The sequence below is a fragment of the Centroberyx gerrardi genome, chromosome 1, assembly GCF_048128805.1.
Source record: "Centroberyx gerrardi isolate f3 chromosome 1, fCenGer3.hap1.cur.20231027, whole genome shotgun sequence".
Lineage (NCBI taxonomy): Eukaryota > Metazoa > Chordata > Actinopteri > Beryciformes > Berycidae > Centroberyx > Centroberyx gerrardi.
The window spans coordinates 6,895,780-6,912,215 of record NC_135997.1 but is presented as its reverse complement, the minus strand read 5'-3'; the positions used below and the strand labels follow the sequence as shown (position 1 = coordinate 6,912,215).

General features: G+C 40.6%; 1 protein-coding gene across 1 annotated transcript in view; it reads left to right on the top strand.

Annotated features, from left to right (window-relative positions):
• adamts7 (a disintegrin-like and metallopeptidase (reprolysin type) with thrombospondin type 1 motif, 7) overlaps nucleotides 1–16,436 on the top strand; it is a 103,412-nt gene that overhangs the window by 56,145 nt on the left and 30,831 nt on the right. The window contains exons 15-19 of the mRNA XM_071922485.2: nucleotides 214–458; nucleotides 4,699–4,840; nucleotides 12,058–12,184; nucleotides 12,894–13,107; nucleotides 14,272–16,254. Coding sequence (XP_071778586.2) covers nucleotides 214–458; nucleotides 4,699–4,840; nucleotides 12,058–12,184; nucleotides 12,894–13,107; nucleotides 14,272–16,254 — 2,711 coding nt within the window. The remainder of the gene's footprint in view (nucleotides 1–213; nucleotides 459–4,698; nucleotides 4,841–12,057; nucleotides 12,185–12,893; nucleotides 13,108–14,271; nucleotides 16,255–16,436) is intronic.

The following is a 16,436-nucleotide window of genomic DNA, read 5'->3' as shown; positions in this document are numbered from 1 at the left end:
TGTCCTTTAGAAGTTTTTTTATTCTGATTAAACCACAAAACCCAGGTCACATACCAAACAGAATAAAAGTATTATGCAGTGTTTCCAAGGGTGACAAACTACTATGCTATTTTGTACCAGTGTGAATTTTGTAGTTACAGTGTAAAATTGGCAGGTGCAGATACAATATTGTGTAATAAAGTCTAACATCCCACTCTTGGACTTATCTCCAAGGCTATGTAGACATTGGGCTGATCCCAGAGGGAGCGTGGGACATCCGGATTGAGGAGGTGGCTGAGGCTGGGAATTTCTTGGCACTACGAAGTGACAACCCCAGCAAGTATTTTCTGAATGGTGGCTGGACTATCCAGTGGAACGGAGACTACAAGGCAGCTGGGACAGTATTCACTTACGAAAGGACAGGACATCTAGAGAACCTGACCTCTCCTGGGCCTACCATGGAACCTCTGTGGATTCAGGTAGGATTCATAGGATATTAAATTAAACGTATCTAAACTTAATGTTGTCAGTGTACATTTCCCCTTTATGGTGCAAAATAATAAGAATCTCTAGTTAAGTAGAAGAAGCCAGAGGTGGGGACTTGATCCAGACTTGAGTCACAACTTTAATTACTTGAGACTTGACTTGATGCATGAAGAGAAGACTTGAGACTTGACTTGGGTTCTGGTGACTTGGGACTTGACTTTGACTTGTACTTTGATGACTTGAAAAGGTTTCTAAAGTCTCGACAAAAGATCTTGTGTTTGTGTAAATGACTTAGATTGAAAGTGATGAGATTTGTTCCAGCAGACGACTGAATTTAAATTCTGTTTTCTGAATTTGTATGGAATGATTGAATTTATTGAAATTGAAACTGATTATAGAAATCAAATGATGCTCTTACCAAGTTTTTATCCTATTAAAACCATATTGCATTGAAAAGTCCTAGAAATTTAGTTTTCTTTAAGATATTAAATTGATACTGGACTCTTGATTTGTTCTGACTTGACTTTGTGTTCTACATTTAGACTTGAGACTTGAACATTAATGTTATGGACTTGACTTAGACTTGACTTGGTAATCTACATTTAGACTTGGGACTTGACTTGAGACTTGTGCCTCAGGACTTGAGACTGACTTGGGACTTGAGCAAAGTTGACTTGGTCACACCTCTGGTAGAAGCTGTACATTCAGAAAGGAAGCAAGGTGAAATTTCACATCCCTTTATTCACATGAGTTGCATGACGCACTGCTACAATGTGATTTTTTGCTTTGCTGTGTGGGGCAAATTTCTCGCTCAAGCTGAAAATGTTCAACTTGAGTGAATGTCTCTTCACTATTCACAGTTCAGTTGATCTATCTCGCTCTGTTCGCCTCTTTCCAATGACTTTGCATAGATGCATTCACGCCGCCTCAAAAATGTATTTTCACATTCTGTTTGAACCTAGTGTTAGATTAAAGATTCTATTTTGGTGAAGAGGCAATTACAGCAATATCAGAGAAGCCTGTCGAGAGCTTAGACAGGTGGTATAATGCAAACTTCACAGACAAAGAGCAGGTTCAGGGGTTAAAGCAGGATGTGGTGTCTACATTTTGGACTGACGCCACAGCTGATGTAGCTATTGACGGTGTATGCGGTGCCAGTAAAAGAGGAAAAGAATTTAGAGCGAATGATTAGCTTGTATGTTAGGAAGCTGGTAAGAGTTCCACAGTCTTTCCAAGGTAACACTGTATGGGAAGGGGGTCCTTGAATTACTTCTACCTAACATAAAAAGAGGAATTCAAATAAACACAAGGAAATAAAATGAAATGAAATAAAATGGATCCCTAAAGAGGCAGTTCAGCAAGCAGGCAAGTAGGCACTTAGACATAGAGATATTGTTATGCAACTGCAACGGGGCCACTGGGCCCTTGATCTTGGCACAAGCGAACATTCATGGAACAAAGCAATACCCTTAGAAAATTAAGTTCATTATAGGAGAGATGTATGATGTGCAGCCATCACTTCAAAAGCCCAGCCAGTGGCTAAGTGAAGAGCCCATATGTGTTCAGACAGAGCAATGCTTCGACCTATCCAGTCAGAATGCACAGTTAGTCTTGCGGAAGTTCGATACGCTTCGCAGATCAGCCAAATGTTGAGTCTCTGGCAGCAGCAACTGAGAGTAAACAATTGGAAATGAACTTTTTACCCGTCAGCTGTGGTGTGATGGTGTGATGCATTTTCTGAGCTGTTGAGTGGGCTCTTTCAAGCTAACAGGGTCAGCCATCCATTAGACTCAGATTTTTTTATTGTTATTCGTGATTTTTTTTTTTTTCTGAATATGGCTTTAATCTTGTTATTTACTATAATTAATATACAAAATATATGATTCCAAAACTCACAGATTCATTGACTGCAAGCTGTTGAATTTAAAAATGTTGCAAGGAAAATGACTTGCATTGTACGAGGCATTAGGACCCAGGGAAAGCCTCAGTGAAAAGCGTCTGGCGTCACCAATGGCGAACATAAAGATGAACTGGTTGCAGCTAAATTGCCTCGGTCTGTGATGGGAATGACAAATGAATGTTTGTTTGAGATTGAAATATACCCAGATAAAAGCCACTGGGCTAAAAGGCTTTGAGCACCTTTTTTAACTTACAATTATGACTTTTAAGTGCTTTGGATCTCTCTTTATTCCACATACAGTGATCTTTTGAGAAATGATTTGTCAAGGAAAATGTGACAGCTGCCATCAGGAACATTTTCATTCCTACCATGTAATTAATCAATTAGATGTTTTGGCTCTTCAAAATATTCCCAGAGAATGAAATGGTATTCCATGGCTGATGTTAAGGAATCATCAGTCTCACAAACTAGACCTAGGACTGGTTCTGGGTGAGAGATGGATGAGGATGAGGATGAGGGATGGCAGACAATCCAAGCTGCAGCCCCTGTTCAGTGCTCACAGGCAGCTCTTGTGTGCTACATTTAATTAAGACAAGAGCTTGAGATGTGACCCCACACACTTGATAAAGCTCTAGGCAGCCAGCAGGTACAGTGACTCTCCCCTTATCAACAGTTGGCCCCAAAATTGGGTGGGAAAATAAAAGTTTTGATGGTCGTCTCTAGTGCTGATTTCTGGCGTGTTGGAACGGCAGGTGTTGGGGATTAGTTTGGGGATAGAGAGGGAGCAACTGTGCTTGAAAGATAAGGGATTGCTCTGCCAAGTCGGGGCGATGCACCCACCAATCCAACTTTTCAAATGTTTGTCAGAGACAATTTAACACCCTTAATTCACTGTGTGACCTACAACTGGTCTTTTTTATTAGCAAACTTCATGTAAACTACCCTTTGTAGATTTATTATAAATGTAAAACTATTTTTTACCTGTTGCATACTGTCAGTGAGGCAACAGTGTTTCAACTGATGTTTCAACTGAGGTGTCAACTGAGGTTTCATCTGAAGGTGTCTTACAGCAATAAGAACTGGAGCTTTAACTGTTCTACCATCATGCATCTTCTGTCTTTCTGCCAACTGCCGTTGCATGCATGTACACACACGTACACACACACACACACACACACACACACAGAGAGACAGAAATGCTAGAAATGATAAATCTCAGGGTGTTGAAAGACAAAGACGAAGATGTTCTATCTATCTATCTATCTATCTGTCTGTCTGTCTGTCTGTCTGTCTATTTTTAAATATATATTACTTGATAATTATAAAATTCAGCAAGATTTTTACTGTCCCACAAAAAGTCCATAATATATCTGCAGGGGTTGATAGGGTTATTGATCTATACCACTGACTCAACGAGATTTCTGCCTGTCAAAACTGTCGGGTCCCTACTGTTTTGGAACAAAAACTCCCCACCCATTGAAGTTTCTAGGCACTCCCAATCTCCTAGCCCACCTACTCACCACACACTCTTTTCTTTTCTCCACGCTTTTTCAACTTCTCAGCAATGAAGGATGGTGCTACCAGCGAGCGCCCGGCGTCACAACACATTTCACCGACAAAGACAAAAAAAACCTCAATCTGATGCCAAAAAAAGCAAATAACAAAGCAGTTTTATTATTGCTTATTATGCCTGTGAGACATTTCTGTTGGATGTCTGCTCTAATTAGCTAGCTTACTCTTCTCTGTTGTGAAATGTGACTTTATTGTTTGCATAAATTACAGGCTTAACTAATTCAAAGGGAATGTGTGGGGTGCGGACTGTGCTAGAGACTTGTGTAGGAGATAAGTCGATTTCTACTTGTCACTAATGGAGGTCCACAAAAGTCATAGACTACTTAAACATCAATAACACCACCACCAGCCCCACTAATAATAATAATAATGATAATGATACATTGATTTAAAAAGTGCCTTTCAAGATACTCCAGAGACACTGTAGAAAAACAGACTAAAATGTCAGACAAGAGCCGGGGATATAAAGAGAAAGGGCGGAATAACATTAGCCAGTGCCAGAGAGACCCATTTTGAAGATGGATATGAATTTTGATATGATCTTGTAGATGAGGACTCAGTCAGAAGAGCAGTACCAACGTTTTGGGGCCCTGTGATACAGGACCTAGTTTGGGTGATAATAAGGGACTCCAGAGTTGACAGTAGACAGCAGGCACTCAGCGAGACTGGGTGAAAAACAGAAGTAGGTCACTTTATCCGTCTTGCTGAATTGCTCTCTCTTTTATTTTCTTGTGGTTCAGAGATTGTCTTGTGTGTCACAGCTTCTCTTTCAGGAGACCAACCCAGGGGTTCGCTACGAGTACACAGTCAGTCGAGAGGGCTCAGAGGACAATGACATTCCCGTCTCTGTTTTCTTCTGGAAGTACGGTTCATGGACTGAATGTAGCGTCACCTGTGGAGCGGGTAAGAGAAAAAAAATGTTTTTGTACTTATCTGTCTATCCGTCTGTCTGCTCCATAATATCTCAAAAGTAGCAATCTTCACACACTGGACAGGACTTGAAATGTACAATCTGTTTGATGTTGCCGTGATGAAGTTATTGATCCATTCAGTTTGTTTACTGCCTCTTCTTTTAAAATGTACTGGCTGTCCCTGTGGAGTCACTGTTTCACACCACCCCAAGCAGAAGTTACATGAATCAAATGCATACTGAAAACATTATGGCAGGATAATTTTGTTGAGCAGCCCTTTGAATAGCATTAACTACTTTACATTCTTTGCTCTTATGTACCTTCTTTGAACAAAATTCATGAGTGTCATGCTTCAAATCTCTCTGAAAATGTATATGCTGAATACATACTTCATTTACTTCTAACATTTGATCTATGATCCAATTACTGATCACCACTGACTTTTTGTTTGGGCTACATAATAATGATGTAATGCATTTATTAGATATTGTTATCTAAAATCAGATAACGAAAGAGAAAACCAAATTCTAGAAATGCAAAGGTGTATTCAAATAACAAAATTTTTTTACAATACAATATTTACAAAAGTATTCATCCATATGCCATATGTTACTCAGACTTCCTCTCCAGGTTGTCTTGCTGCTTTCTTGCGTTGTAGAAACGTTCTAGAACTCCTAGTGGCCATGTTGGAAGTCCACCAAATAATTCCAGTGCAACTAGTCCGACTTGTTGCTGTCAACACCGTGAACACCATGGTCTACTTTTGTTGTGTGGTTGGCTGTTCCAATTAGGCAGAAAAAATGGCGGAGAAGAAATCCTTTTATAGACTATTGTCACACATCAAAGAGAAAACCAAATCAATTGTCCGATAAAAGAAGACAACTATGGACAGCCTCAATCAATCAATACATGGTCTGCTGCTGTGAGTAATCTTAACAGCTTTCCAAATACAAGGCTTGCTATCCAAGTAAGAGTCAACAAGAAATATTTCTCAACTTTAGAGGAAGAAATTGATTGATTGCACACACGACATCAGCTGGTGTTGTTGCTTGTAGAAACACAAAAGAAGCGTCTAGCAGGATTACTAAAGCATTAGCTATAACGTTACTTCCCTAAACTGTGACAACAACTCCTATCAGATAGCACTTCCTTATTTTAAAGAGTGGTAAAGGCAAACTGAAATGGGTGTTATAAAATCGCTTACATTGACTCATAGAGTTTTTCATGTTCCTGCAGGTTCACCAGTGAGCCTACAGTGGTCTAAAAGGGCATCAGGAGTGGTTGCAATGGTATTTAGAATGATTCTGCAAAGAGCCAGTGGGTCAGCACGTTTCAAAGGGGGAGCTCTTCATCAGAATACTTGATCACAATTAAGAATATGTAGGTCACAAATGGATAGCATTTCAGTCCAATTTGTGAGGGTTTTAAATTGAAAATAAATTATCCTTTCATGTTGTTGACAAAAATACAGCCCGCGAAATGACCAAATTAGAGCAAATTAGAATGTCATGCTTTCATCCATATGCAATGAGTTGAGAACGTGCCTGAAAAAAAAATACAGCCACAATGCATCCATAATTTGAGGTAGCACCCAGTTCTACTTCACCACACCAGCACCCCTAATAGCAGAAATAAGCTCTTTTGAATAATGGTTGCTGTTATTACTGCTAGACACAGTGATTGTTGTTAATAAATGGGAGAGGGTACTCCATTCAAGAATATCTCTTGCAATGTTCAGAAGCTAAAATCATTCACAATACTATTTGTTTCATTCACAATACTATCTCTCATGCACCATACACTGTGGTTAAACCATGTGACCAGTTATTACAGCCTGCAATGTCTTGTGACTCTTAAATACCATTTGTGACTCTTAAATACTCTTTATATTGGTCCATCTCAGCCCGTTTGTTTTTCCTGTAACAATACAGACAGCAAAATATCTCTGTATTTTATTAGTAATTACTCAAAGTAATTTGTCTAAAATCTGCTATTCAGCACTTGGAGCCAGCTTGTAAATTGTTGCCATTCAAAAGTGTTTAATCTTCATTGAACCTGGAGAACTACCATGGCTTTGGCTCACCATGGGATGGACAGGCCATTTGAAGTAGAACGTTTTGTACAAATGGCTCAAAACTTTGGTATGGACTGTGGCAACAAGCTGCCTGAGAATTATTATGAGTTTTTCGGTCACATTATTTATGTTGTGATTTGGTGACCACACTTCAGGAGACTTGAAACAAACTATGTTGCTACGTTACTGTGCAGCTGCTTTAGGGTCACAGAGAACCACTGGCCTCAATGTTGCAAGGTAAAATTCTTCAGGTCAATATTAATCATCACCAGAGTCTGTGAGCAAAGAGAAAATACTTCCAGAACCCAAGCTCTATTTTTGCCCTGCTGCTACTCTTTTGTTAAGAGCAAAAGAGAAGGCAGTGTTTTCTGTAACTTCACTATTCTGTAGAGAGAACGCAAGGATGATCCTGGGACACCAGCCGTCTATTTCAAAACAAGGTCGGCTGGCTCTGTCAAATAGCTTTTTTTTTGTTTTGTTTTCTTTTATACTCAAGTTTTCAAAATGTCACAGCTGCACAGCCTCCTGGAGCTGTGTTCCTGTTGTGTTCCAGAGTGAGGTGTCCTTCACACTGACAAACTGTCAGCACATAGAAAACGCCGCTCACATTGCAATGAAAATGGGGAGAGATGAGTTGCCAAAAAAAATAGGAGGGTCCTCATCTTTAGTTCCCATCTTTGGTTTAGGTGGTTATACCACTGGTTGCACAGGTGCTCTTTTCTGTTTGATGTCCATGCAATTTTTTAAAGTTACAGGTTTATTTAGGAACACTGCCTGACACAAGCTTACTAGCCTACCAGTTCCAATATTGGATGTTAGCTAGCAAAGAAGATAGCCAAACAAAGTTCTGCAAACTGTGCTAAAGGTGATTATAGCTACTTACCAAGACTCAGGAGTACCCAATTGTTGGGTGATGACTTTCCAAGTTAGTTTCATTGTGTTAAAGTTTCGATAATCCCTCCCAAGATGAAAACTTTCACAGCTCCTGGTGCTCAAAGAGAAGCAATAGCTGCTCATCCATCTTTGCTCGGTTAAAGACAAATCCTCCCCCTTGTCATTCATTGGGTGTCCGTGCTGCGGCGCCTGAAAAGTTGAGCTGTTTTCAACTTTTTCCATGCCACACTCTGCGACCAAAAAAACGCCAGCCACGTCTCACAGCTCTGGCAGGGGGCCCAGCGCGAGCCAACACATCATTTCATTGAAGCGACCTTCAAAATGAGTTCAAAGCGTCTCCCTCTAGCGGCGTTTCTCAGTGTGAACAGCCTCTCAAAGGGCTGTTTTAATTTGAAAGCACTGTGCAGAGGGCCTCTTCATTATGAGTGTCCTTATCACTTAGAGAGGAGTGATCAGACAGCTTTTGCAGCCACATTTCATCTGTGCAAGGCAATTTTTTCTCATCCATCTCCATCCATGTTTGAGACAGATAAATGTGTAAATGCATCTTGCTGTCATAGCATTTATTTTGCAATCTATTTAAAATGTATATGTAAGGCTTATATTTATATATTTATAGTTTTAGCTTAAATGTCCCTTTCCACAGATTGTAGCTAATCTTTGTATTATATTCTTAATATATACTACTCGACTACTATATGCTTTGTTTTTTTTTCTGGAATGAATGTCAATGCTGGCACAAACACCCAAAAGGGTCTTCCTCATGCTCCTGGAACTCCCATGATAGAGATGGTTTGATATTTATGACCTGATCAAGTAAGACCGGTGCCCGGTGGACACAACAACACCGGATAACATGGTTGCATGTCACTCCGACACACACACGTCTAAATGCCAGATCGAAAACACATGGACATTGGCCATGAAACCGGGATCACTGTCTTGGCAAACCTATGCTTTACCAACCAAGCTAAACTCAAAGTGATGCAGCAAGCATCTCATAGAGCCTTCATAGTTGTGTCCCACAATGGCACATGCGCAGTAAAGTTTTTGGAAATTTGTGGGACCGACCAACAAAGTGACTAGTTACTAAAAACATAGATTAGGAATCAAGCCCCTGTGATGGACCCATTTCCTGGCCTGTGACCTAGGTTTGCTTGAAAAGCATTTTGCCAATGAGTAAAGAAAACTTTGCCATACAAAACAGGACACAGGACAAACAATTACAAAAGGGAGATTAAAAGAACCTCATCGTAGTAATTTAGCCATAGCTGTCACTTGGGGCAGTAACAAATGAATATGTCTTCAAGCTTAATCTACAAAATTCAAACATCTTATTGAGCTGATTAAATCCGGGCGCCAATCTGCAGTGAAAATCAGTGAGATGATTTGAGCTCAAAGTAGTCAAGATAAAATTCAAATTATAAAGCATCCATTCCAGTTATTTAATCAATTAATACATCAATTAATTCCACTTAGAGTAAGCTTTCTTCAAATACTGGTAACATTAATGTAATAATGCTCCTCAATAGTGAATTTGTCACATTCACCTCAACATTTCTCCACTCTACTTGTGACTTCACTTATGCGTAACAGTGCGTAGTTGCTGCCTTTCTGTCCATAGACATAGAGCATCTGACATGATGGTGTTGAGGTTGCAATACAAGAGTTTACTGTATATGTAGAGTAATTATTCTTTTTCACTGTATCCTGACAAAGACCCAGTGGGGTCGAAACATTGGTATGAAGTTAATAAATTCACTATTGGGGAGTATTATTCCAGTATGAGGACTCTGTCTTTTGTTCAGATTACTGCTTCTCAGTCCAGCACCTGTCAATGGATTTTGGATGTGCTGTTGCACGTAAATCCGCCTTAAAGGCCATTTTCAGTTGTAATGGGTGAAACATATCAAAGGCTGCCTCACATCAGCATGCCATATTTCTAATATATACTTAATACATTAGAAATTACTGTAGTAAACTATTCCCACTCATTGATAACAAAATTTAGCTTCAGTGGCTGTCGTTTCTCTTTTTTCCATGTGGAAGTGAAAGCAATTTCCTCAGCGATTTTTTCTATTGTCACATATTTCTGCGCTTAACTTCCCACACAGCACTTCAGCTCTTCAGCCTTAGCTGTACATGAATTATAAATATTTCTTCACAAAACCAATGATGAGTAATATTAGTATAGTAGTGACTAAAAAAAAAAACACCATCTAATAACATTCATTTCTTCTTCTACATTTTAAAAGATTTATTTAGTCGCCGCATATTTGTAGTGATGAAATACCTCTTTCCTCAGATGAAAATGCTGAGCCAACAACCCACATAAACAAATGTGGAAAAGGATATAGTATAGTATCATGAGGCTGAGACATTTTGCAAGGAAATCAGGAAAAACATAATGCCCGCATTGCATGCTTGGCTTTTTAAAATGATTATTCTATAGCATGTCTGCTTTATTCCGAAGGTGAGTTTATTTGACGGTTGAGAGGCAGGAGGACAAGAGAGATGGGAGAGGGTGAGTGTGTGTAATATGTTTGAGAAATAGATGTAGTTCACAAGTTGTCTTCTACTCAGATCTTTCAATTGCCAGGATACTCCCTGCACTCTTAGAATATTTTATGCCTATTAAGAGACACTGCAGTACTAGACATCAAATATGTGATTTTGAATGTGTGAAATATGCCTCTGTGCCCAGTGTGAGAACATGACTCATTCATTTTAAATCTACTGGGTCCCCAATATATTCTGAAGAATTTTGTATAGAAAACTTTCGGCCATTATGTTATCAAATGAGTCTCCAATGTAAGAAAGCTCCATAACATAGTGTGGGTTTGTAGGATAGTAGTGTAAAAAGCATAGTGCAAAAGCTTGAGAACCACTGCCTTATAGAGTATACAGTGATTCCTTTCATAGTGCAGCTTGCCAGTACTTTCCCTCTGTCTCTCTCCTATTTTGCGCATCGCCAGTCCATTATTAAATGATTTTCTGTCAACCGGAGTCCCCTTTCTGTTTCACCTGTTGCCCTCTTTTCTCCTTCCATCTGGTTTTCTATCAAACTTCACTCTGTTCTCCTTTAAGAGATCTCGCCTAAGGTGTAAATTAGCCATCAAACGTGCATTGTGGTCCTCAGCAGGCCCTGTGCAAAGGGCATGGAGAGTGAGATGAGGCTCCTGCTCTGATGGGATGGAAATCCCCTCAGGAGGGCGAGGGTAATGATGTAGTGAGGTATCACAGGAGGAGATAAATCTGTCACAGCCTTAAGGAACGACTCCTTTTGTGTGCTGCTTTCTGTTCTGCTGTTTGAAACTTCCACCTAATATACTGTAGATGTGACGCTTTTCAGTGTGGTACAAATCAATATGTGTTTATCTCCCGTCTTATTTCAGATGGTAATTATATTTTAGACTTTAGAGGTGTTTTGAAGGAAATTGATTTGTGTTTCAGTACCCTGCATGTTTTGGTTAGAGAGAAATTGGAAAGAATTTTATATTATTTGTGCAGTTAGTGCAGTAATGCGGTTAGCTTTAGCTGCAATTTATATACAATTTATACACCAGTAATGGGTACTTTGTTGTAGTATCTTTGAATGAACAGACATTAGGTCTCCTATTCTAATATGGATATTACTCTGAACATGTTTCACACTAATTGCTGTTTTAACCAAATTATAAAGATTTCTTATATGAATGATTATTTTCGTGTCATGCCAAATTAATGGCCCATCCCACATGAGATTACATGACACAGTGTTTTGAAACAAAAAAAAATTACCATATAGGGCAAGGCTCAGATGGAGAGGGAGCCCTGGGTGACCCAGTCACCAAAATGTAACTATGCTTTCAGTACCACATCTTTAAATTATGATAATTTCAGACTTCTGATTTGGAAAAGACGGAATAGTTGAATTGCGCACAGCATTTTCACAGCTTTCTATTTACAGAAACATGGGTGTATAGCAAGGTGTGCCTGCTGAAGCATGAAAGCTAACTATAAAGTGAAAAAACATACTAGGTGATAACAGTCATTTTTTTGTTCTACCATGTGCCTTCGGTTTTTCAGTTTTGATCTTCAATGCTTGATGTATATCCATGGTTTTAGATGTTTGTAGTATGTGTGTTTATTAATATGTAGGAGAGTGTGTGCATCTGTGTATGTGTGTGAGTGTGTGTGTGTGTGTGTGTGTATAAAGGCACATTTCAAACAGCTGTTCCCCTCTCTCGCTTGTGTTCCAGGTGTTCAGCGGCAGATTGTTCACTGCGTGGAGAGGACATCTGGGATCGTGGAGGAGCACTTCTGCGACCCCTTGACTCGACCCGACGATAAACAGGCCAGCTGTAACAAGGAGCTGTGTCCAGCTATGTGAGTTTACCTCCCGGAAAAGATTTACTCACAAAATGACACCTGCAGCACCCACCAACACACACACACACACACACACTAACATGAAGACACACATACTTCACCCCTTGAACTGGAGACACAAATTGTCTATCAAGCATGCAAGGACACACATCTAGATTCCTTTCAGCCTTTTATTGACATTCTTAGAAGGAAGAGTTCACCAAAACCAAGGTTACATACCTACATTTGCGTCATGGTTCAGTTTGTTTCGTACAGCAAGAAAAAAATGCCATTGTCAAAAGTATACCTTTAATTTTATAACACAAAGTCAACGGAAAAACTTATTTCCACTTATCTTTGCACTCTTAAAAATCCAGTTAGAATCCATGAGTTACAGCCATTCCAGTCAAAACAATTACACACAGCAACCAGTGCTGCTTCTTTCTCCCTGTCCACCTTGGCTTCTCCTAATGAGAGCGACATGGAACTGTACCTGTACCTGTACATGTGATGAGAGGCCAGGCACCATTCAACTAAATAACCATAGTGTACATATACAGCCCACAGCTTGCAAAATTCAAATTTTCTTGGAGAAGAAAACTAGGATAACTCACACATTGTGCAGGTGCATAGGAATATAGGGAAGGCATCTAAGAACAAAGAAATTCTCACACGCTGCTCTTGTAATACACACCATTTGTTGCATCTGTTGTGTTTCATCCTGTAGATGGTGGGTGGGGGAGTGGCAGAAATGCTCGTCCAGCTGTGGGAGCTCGGGCCTGGCTAAAAGGACAGTGATCTGCATCCAGGCAGTGAGTGTGGAGGAGCAGAGAGCCATGCAGCCCGTCGAATGCAAACACACGCCCAAACCTGAGTCAGCATCCTCCTGCAACACACACATTCCCTGCCCGGCAGACTGGACCACAGGTGGCTGGTCAGAGGTGAGTCTGTGTTGGGAGAGGAGGTTTGTTAGCTCCCAGGCCTGAAAAAAGAGCCGTTTAGTCCTTTTTAGCATGAAATGAAAATACTGATTGTTCTGCATCTCACAAGGCAAACGACTATTAAAGGTTAAGGTATACTTGGCTGTTACCTCTGAAAATCAGAGTCCGTTTTTCTCAGCTGTGTGTTCATATCCATGTAATGTCTTGCATGATTTTTTTTTTTATGTTTCACCATGTTTTGTGTGCGGTTGTTACACTTTACAGCCAGAAATTTAGGAGTAATTTTCATGCTGACTGGATAAATCCGGTTATTTTCCCCCTGGGTGTTACTTTCCTAGTTTTTGCCATCATGACGATTAATTGTGTTGAAAATTTCATTACTTACTTCACTGCAGAGCGTTCATACATCCAGGAGCGCTGCTGTCCCAACACACACACACACACACACACAGGGCCAGTGGTAATCTCCAACAGTTGAATCCAAAAGGCAATTAAAACATGTCTTGTCAACACAGCATACAGTCTTTTTTCATTAGTAATAAGGAGAAAATCATTCAATCTAATCTAATCATATTAAGACTTGTGGAGTAAATCTCTTCATTTTGGCATCAATCACAATCACATTTTGGCATCTTTCACAATTCCAGCTTTTGTTCAAAATGCAGGAGCTAGGATTTTAACTGGTACACACAGACAAAATGACATCACTCCAATTCTGGCACATACAGAATTCAATGGTTACCTACTGAATTTAATTGATTTTAAGAATTTGCTGGCCACATTTAAAGCCCAGTTAGGTCTGGCCCCAAAATATATCACAGAGACGGGTTTTTGCCTTCAGGGCCTCTAGGCTTTGGAACAACTTGCCTGAGGAGTTTAGGCTAGCAGAATCACTTATCATCTTTTAAATAACTTATTAAAACTTTCTAGACTTGCTTTTTTACGTGACGTCTTTTATCCTACTGGTTCTAATGTTTTACCCTCTATCCTTATCTTTTTATCTTGCACCATTTTCTTGTATTTACTTATTTGGATTTATTTTATGAGGTGGTTCCTTTTCATAGAGTGATAAAGTACATTTTAAACTCTGTTTGTAAGTTTAGCACAGTGTCCATGCAGCCGCTCCTACATAACCAATGATGTTTTCTCTTGTCTCCCCCACAGTGTTCACTGACATGTGGAGGCGGTGTACGCCACCGAAATGTAACCTGCTCCAGAAACACAGGTGTTGACTGCGACCCACAAAAGAAGCCCAATGCTGTCGCCCCATGCTACATTCAGGACTGTCCACAGGTGGTGGATATTTTTGGAGGTAGCGACTGGTTAGGAAGCGGCTGGTCCAGCAAAGACGTCTCCAACGAAATCAACTCCATACCTGAAGCCAACCCTCTTCCCAAATACAGTACCACCAGGGGCCAGCCGAAGAATCATAATGACCTGAATAACATTATCGAGGCAGATTTCTCCCACCACAGTCACAATGAAAATACGGATCAAAATAATGTTCAAGTGGACGATTTTTACTACGACTATAACTTCATCAACTTCCACGAAGACTTGTCATATGACTTTGACTCTGGGACCAATGGAAAAGATACAGGGGGAAAAAGTGGATTTGATCCTTCACAGGAGTCCAAGCCAAACCACAGTATGAAAGAAAACATAAACAGGGAAACTACAAGAGCTCCCACAACTACCTCATCCATTTCTACAGTTTCTAAGACTACTGCCTACCCTTTGAAAATTGAGAAACAACAGGACAAGAATCTAGACAATGACGAGGAGAGTGGAAAACCACCAACAGAGAAATCTGTTGCAGTTCATTCCGAAAATCTGGATGTTTTTCTTTCTGAGGACTATTTTCTGCCTGTCTCCACCACTTCCTCACCACCATTTTCTGCAACTAGGTATTCACTGAAAGAGAGACATGACAATCTTGGTTGGCCTGAAAACATTAGCACATTGCCTAGTCTAGCATTCACTACAAAAGAGCCAACTCAGGATGCAGAATGGGAGCAACATGGAGAGGAAGCTGAAAATAGCTATAAAGATTTTATTGAGGGGGAAAATCGTACTGAGGATGTCATTGTTACACTAAAATATACTTCTATCACTCCAGTCAGTCAAACTCATAAAGACGGCACCCCAGCTACACCAGTGAGTTCTGAGGAGATTGAGGATCTTGATAATTTGTACAATTACCATGGAAAAAGTACAATGAGACCAGATAGACCAGTGAGTTCTGAGGAGATTGAGGATCTTGATAATTTGTACAATTACCATGGAAAAAGTACAATGAGACCAGATATCTCTGGCTCCCAAGGAGATGTGGAGAGTCCAGAACCACCTTTAGGTTCTCCCTCTCATGAAACTGTATTTCAGTTTGAGACCCATGAGACGATCACTCAAGTCCAACTGGATGAGAGTACCTCAGAAATACTTCAGACAACCAGTCTGCCATCTGACTCATCAACGATATCTCCAACTGCCCTCATACTGGAGGATTTGGACTTGGATCAAATTAATTTTGATATGGACACAAATGCTAAAAGTCAGGGCAATTCAAGGGTCACCAACCCAGACCTCAGTGTGACCTCACTTCCTGCCTCTCAGGAGTCCACTACTCTCCCCATTTTCTCTCAGCCAATCTCAGGAAACCAAGAGGCCTCTGATCACACCTCATCAATAACTGGAATAGACTTCTTACCTCCTACGCAACTGGAGGGAGGCACTCAGCCTTCACCATTTTTCACCACAACAGATTCCCAGCCAGCTACAACTGGACAGGTACCTACAAAATCTACCTTGGTTGAGACAACGACGCCTCTTGGAACAAATTTCAAAGCCCCATCCTCATACGATTGGATTGATTTCGACTACAATGAAATCGTCATCCCCCCTACGCTGAGAGATAAGGGTAACAGCCATCCTCGCCCTTCATACCAACTTCCAACAACTTCCACAGCTGCCACTGCTCAGCGCAGCACGACGCCAGCACCGAACACGCGCTCCCCAGAACCTGCCATGCCCACTTTGCCAACCCGTCCTCCTACTCTGCGGCCAGTTCCAGTGCCAACATCAGTCCAAACCCCGGCCTCCACACACGTCACCACAGCTGCCTACTGGGTCACCGGCAACTGGAGCGCAGTGAGTTCTGCCCCTATTTGCATGCATTCCACACATTCTGCTGGTGTACTTATACTGTGGGGGAGGAACAGAGCTCGGTTGTGTCTCACTATTAATGTCTCTATCGGCTTTTATTATGCTGACATAGTCTCTAGTGCAGGTCCTGGCACAGCTTAAACTAAATTCTCCCAGTGTTTTGAGAG